General features: G+C 42.8%; 1 protein-coding gene across 5 annotated transcripts in view; it reads left to right on the forward strand.

Moving 5' to 3' along the window:
* CLCN4 (chloride voltage-gated channel 4) overlaps positions 1 to 5,092 on the forward strand; it is a 79,355-nt gene extending 74,263 nt beyond the window's left edge. For all 5 annotated transcript variants that reach the window (XM_075999158.1, XM_012784850.3, XM_012784849.3 and 2 more), the window contains one exon: positions 1,670 to 5,092. In XM_075999158.1, the coding sequence (XP_075855273.1) occupies positions 1,670 to 1,760 (91 nt within the window). In that variant the 3' untranslated portion in view covers positions 1,761 to 5,092. The remainder of the gene's footprint in view (positions 1 to 1,669) is intronic.
* The last annotated feature ends 908 nt before the right edge of the window (positions 5,093 to 6,000 follow it).

A 6,000-nucleotide genomic window follows, 5' to 3' on the forward strand; every position in this document is an offset into this window, starting at 1 on the left:
AAAAAAAAAAAAAAAAACAGGGAAGGCCTATAGTCCCAGCTACTTGGGAGGCTGAGATAGGAGGATCACTTGAGCCCAGGAGTTTAAGGTTACGGTGTAGCTATCCTCAGGCCACTGCATTCCAGCCTGGGCAACAGAGTGAGACCCTATCTCTTAAAAAAAATAATCACTGTAGAGTCAGGACATTTTCTTTTAATGTTTTTCTGATCCATATCATCATTAATCTTTTTGTTTTGCCTGCTTTTAAAGACCCCTTTTGCTATTTTCCTCCCTCCTGAACATGTTCCTGTGAGGTGGAGGGGAAGGGGCAGCATAAGAAATAAATAACTTTCCAAGATTGTTTAAGGTCTAGTGTGGTCAGAGACAAAACTGTCAGAATTCTGTCCTGTTTCACTAATCAGCATCCATTTCACCAGGTGTAACTGATTTGAATACCACTTTGAATATTTACATCCCCTATTAGTAGTCACTACCTGTTAGAGCTAAATTCGACTAATTTGGCTTTGCTTAAATGACAGTGTATTACAATTATGTTTTCTAATTTTTTTGTATATCCTTTTACATAAACACAGAGTGGAAACCATCACTTTAATAGCTATACAGTATTCCAAAGTGACACTGCCGTTGTTTGGGTCCCCATTCCCCTTTTCCTGGATATGGGGACAATACAGTGAACAGTATTTTGCAAACTTTCTTGGCAGTGGAACTTCATTTTTTCCAAAGAAGTTGTGCACATCCCCTTCTTTTAAACCTTTCACTTTACCCAAGGGGCATGATTTGTTCCCCTAAAGGTGGTCGTTTAATAAAACAATGAAGAGTTGCTGTGAAAGGTTGTATAAATGTGCACTCCAGGGGGCACTATTTACATTGCAGTGTTGTGAACAGTGTTCCCTGGAGTTGTGTGACGTACAGTCTAGGTGGCCTTATACAAGGGACCCTGGTAAGTGTCATTGTTTTTTATAAGTTGAAAGCAATGGAATTTTGGAAGAGGAAGCAATTTTACATATAGGGTCTGAGATGAATGTCAAAATTTATCCTTCCAGTAAAGATAGAATGAAAAATAGCACCAATTTTTATCCTTATACTTAAAATTTTTTATACATAAAATACCTTATACTTGGAATTTCTGTGGTGTGGTCAATTTTTGACAGTGGCTTTCATAAACACTTTTTAAATTAATTATAGTCTTGAAATTTAAGAGACTATATTAGTCATTGTAGGTTTACTGCTGTAGTAAACAAGCTTGCAATCTCAGTCGCCTAACGCAGTAAAGGTTTATTTTTCTCACAGGTCACATCCAATGTGAGTTGCAGCAGGCTTGGGCTCTGGACCACACAGTCATTCAGGGGACCCAGGTCCTTGAATCTGGTGGCTCCTGAGTCAATCCTCTGTGACCTCAGAGTCCTTTACTGGCTCCTCTGGCCCTGGCTGCCAGATGAGAGAGAGTGTGGGAAAATACGCGGGAGACCTGGGAGCGGCATCTGTCACCTCCACCCCCAGGCCATTGGCCAGAACTGACACCATTGGCTCTGCCCAACCCCAAGGGAAGCTAGGAAACATTGTCTGTCGCTGTCCCTGTGCTCAGCTGGGAAAGGCACGAGGGCTTAGGGACAGGGATGAAGCCATATTGCAGTGTTGACCTCTTTTCCCTATTTTGTTTCTTCTCTAGGAGACTTCTTGGCATCATCACGAAAAAGGATGTTCTAAGACATATGGCCCAGATGGCAAACCAGGACCCTGAATCCATCATGTTTAATTAACAACAAGGTGGCAATTATTTTGAGGAAAACACTGACTATGTCATTTTAAAAGAAATAAACAAATGATGCATCATTATCCCAATGAAAAATCATGCGCTGAGGGCAGCAGAAACAAAAGTTTTGTTTGAAAGGAGGGGAAGAAGGATGAAATCTTTTTTACAAAAACAGAAACATCCATGAATAGGCATTTTATAGCTTTAACCCCATATGAGTTTCAAACTGTGTTTCCTGATGTGTTCCTGACTGCTGGGGGGCCCGTGGGTGGGTGTAGGTGCTGTGGTCTATACAAGGACGCGGAACACGAATGCCCAGCGGGGAAACTTTTACCCTTTCTGCTCAAGGCTGATGTTTGTAACTTACGAACACACGTGAAGCTTTGAGTCCAAAAGGCAAAGGGGTATCAGCATGTCGGTGTCCTTATTTATTGGTTCCTAAAGTTTTGCTGCTACGTTACTGAGTCATAAGAAACACATTTACACTTGCTTTGTTGGAAAAGAAAAAGAAATTAAATTTGAACACGGTGAAAGCTGTAAATATGCCAGTGGGTCCGCTCACGACCATCCCGTTTCTTGCTCCTGTTCTTAGCCCCTTATTTGGCTTCTCCGTCAGTGTCTGAACCAACATCAGGGGCACCCGGCATGATGGGTGTGAAGAAATCATTTCTCTATGTGAGACCAGCATCTTGGGACTGCACAATGAACTACTGGAGCGTGTAGTGCTGCCCTGTCTCCTTCTGTACAAAGGAACGCGTCCTTATTTTGAGGGTGTACACACCCCATCATTGCTTTGCATTCCCATTGCATTTGCTTCATTTATTTATTGCTGTGCTTATGCATTCTTAAGTACTGATCAGCTCAGCACTTCCATGGGCCGCAGCCTGTGTGCCCCCAGCCTGCCGTAAGCGTGCTTTAATTTCCAAGTAGCATATGCAAGAGTCAAAACAGGCTGCCAGTGTTACTACTTATTTTTCTTCTCAGGTCTTATCAGATACGGCTGTGGAGAGGGTGAGGCATACGAGTTCTCAGTGGGAACTCCTCCAAGTGGATTGCAAGAGAAATACTAAATCGATTCTCTATCTGTTCCATTTTCTTCTCTATAGGATGCAAAATGTCCAGTTTTAATGTATGAGCATGCACTTTCCTACTAGCAATCACAGCACAGGAGGACAGCATTAACTTTTATACAGCCAATTTGAGCATTGGGCATCTTTGTATTTGAACTTAATGACACGTGTTCTTTTAGTCAAGAGCTCTGTCTTTTCTGCAGGAAGGAGTTAAGCTATGGCTTAGGTCCACTGTGTGATCTGTGTAAATAGGATTGATCCCACTTGCCCTTTCACTTTTGTCTTTGTCCCTTCCTTTTCACAGAATCATCCTCATCCTTTCCGATCTCAGTGTCACTGGTTAGTGGTGTATCGGTTAGGTGTGCATTTGCCTGCAAGTAGCAGAAAATCCAACAGAGAGTGAAGGGCTGAATAAGTGTGGGAGGTGGGCACTCCAGGACTGTTCCTATGTCACCAGGGATCCACACTCCTTTGGTATTTCTTTTTCACCATCCTTACCCTTTGTCCTTCGGCTTATTGCCTCGTAGTCGCCAGATATTTGCTGAACTGCTGGGTGTCATGTCTGCTTTCTAAGTGGGGGGAAAGAAGAGGTAAGCCACAAGATGCAGTGTCTCCATCAGGAAAGCAAAGCTTTCCCACAGGCGCTCAGCTCATGTCCATTGGCTAGAAATCTGTCACGTGGCTCCTCCTGGCCACACAGTAGTGTGGGAAGGAAAATTTTAGCTAGGCACATTACTCTCTGAACAAAGTTCAAGTACTCTTAAAAGGAAGGGGGGGTGGGTCCTTTGGAGGGGAAGATTTCTGCCGTACTGGAGGCCATCATTGTGTCCCTGTCATCACCCTTCCTATCTACTGTCTTGCTAAACCCTTGCAAATGCTCTTCTAACCTGCCCGCTCCCCACCCCTTCTCTCAGATTTGACCTAAAATTCCTTATCAGAATCCATAATTTCTTAGCCCTAATAAGGATTTTCAATTTTGATAAAAACCTAGCTCCAAGTGGGTTTCTATGAAACTTCTAGTTAATGTGCAAAAATATATTTTCCCTGAGTTAAAAAATTTTAAGTCAGATCATGCTGACACACTATGGAAAATTGGTTTCTGTAATTCATTGGCCTCCTTCAAAGTGACATAAAATAGCCATGCCAGCATGGAAATACCCAGGCAATCATAGAGAATTTAATCTTTGGTCCTATAATAGAATGAAATTCATTGTCTCATTTACAGCACATACGCATTGAATAACAGCTGCTAATGTTAGTGTTGTTATTGGGGTTACCACGGAACATTTGCAAGTGAAACTGGATTCTCCTGGACTTTAAATCCTAAAAAGTCTTAAAGATTGCTCCGTGTAGTCCTCCTCTTATTCCCGTGTGGTCCCTTCGGAGCCGCCTGTAATGAGAAAGAAAGTATTAGTCATAGCCTGGCTTTATCGAGGCCAGGAGGTCCTTTTAGCTGAAGCTAGTAGCCTCAAAAGGGAACACGAAACAGTGAAAAGATAGCCAAAGGTCAGTGAAACCACAGAATTTTCTTCTAATCCTGCTGAAGCCATGGAGGGGACAAGGGGATAGTTTATTCTGGGCCAAGGTCACCGAGGGGGAACTTGGCATTTGTGTCCTCCCCAGTGCTTAGTGCAGAGATGTCCATGAATTCGTGAGAAGCAATTGGAAGAGTTACTTAACTGAAATAACCCAGGCTTACTTATCTTTGCAAGTTGAGCCTCTAGCTTGTTGTGGGGTTTAGACTCTCCTCGACAAAAGGCCAGGGTCAGGTGGGCAGATGAAGGTCAAGGGCGGGGAGTCGGCAGTGGAGACTACTGCAGTGAATCGCCTTCCTCACATGGGGCCCTGACCCAGCCATGTGGTCCATCACCCCGCGGCCTGCGGTCTCTTTCAAACTCCATGGGGAACATGCTGCCTTGCTCTTTGTCACTCTTTCTTGTACAAGGGTAGGGGTTCTGAGGGCATTTGCTGTATCCAAATGCAGAACTTCAGTCCACTTTACCTGGTAATGTGATGAACAGAACTGGGGCATGAAGGGAAAATAAACATCTTTCATAATAATTGTTTTCTTTTCCAGAACCAAAGGCTTTAGACATTTGTTGAACTTTTCTGGATTCTTTCTGAGCCAGTCTTTAATGTATAAAACCATCAGTACGTTGTGGAGAGGAGCTCTCCACTGGGGCCCATTGCCTGTTTCTTGCTCTCCCTCGCTATTAACTAAGGAAATGTGTTGTAGTAGGACACCAAATAAACGGGATCCTGGAAGTGACATGTGCATTTCTTCGAAGTGTTTTTCAGCACATCCTCTGGGAATACGGGTGCTTGCGTGGCTTTTAGGGAAAAGTAAATGTGCTAGAAGTCAGCCATTCGGTATTCAGTGCTCGCTGTTACTTGGAACCAGGCAGTCTCAAAGTTCTCTATTCAGTCCTTTCCAAAGGCCTTACACAGGAGAAGACGTGTAAATAGATAGATTTTGAGCCCTAATAAGTCACAGAAACTGAAAATTTTAGGGCAGTTTGTTTCATTTAGGTGAGAGCTGATTACTTTAAATTATCAACATGTGCAAATTCTGCTTAGTATTCATTATCAGATGCTGAGCTGGAGAAGATGAGAAACCCAAGGAGAACGATTGAATTACACGTAATTGTAATATTACACTTTCATTTTAATTTCGCATGGGCAGTGTTTTATCAGGCTGAGCTTCTAGCCTTTGAAATGATTTACACGAGGAGGGAGCCTGTATATCTGACTTGGGAAACATTAACCAGACCCCATTTTCACCAGCACAGTAATAACTATTTATTTGCCATCCTAGAGGTGCTGGGAATGAGCCTGCGTGCGACTTTTATGAGATATATTCGCATTTGGTGTTGGAACGACCACATAGCAATGTGTTGGGTTTTTTATTGTAACGTTCTGTGTAAACGTTGGCACCTTATTAAAAATTAAATGTTTGAACTCTATTTTTAAAAATAAAACAAGCACAGAGTCCTCAACAGGCATATTGTAAATGGAAGAGATGCTGATTTCACAGCATGTTTTACCCAATAGAACCTCCGGAAACCTGATCCTGGGGACTTGGCCAAAATATCCAGCAAAGTTAAAGACCCATCCTTAAGATTGTCACGCAGACTGTGACATCAATTTGGTCGGCTTTAAAATCCCTCACACTTGGCT

This window comes from Microcebus murinus, chromosome X (assembly GCF_040939455.1).
Source record: "Microcebus murinus isolate Inina chromosome X, M.murinus_Inina_mat1.0, whole genome shotgun sequence".
Taxonomy (NCBI): Eukaryota; Metazoa; Chordata; class Mammalia; order Primates; family Cheirogaleidae; genus Microcebus; species Microcebus murinus.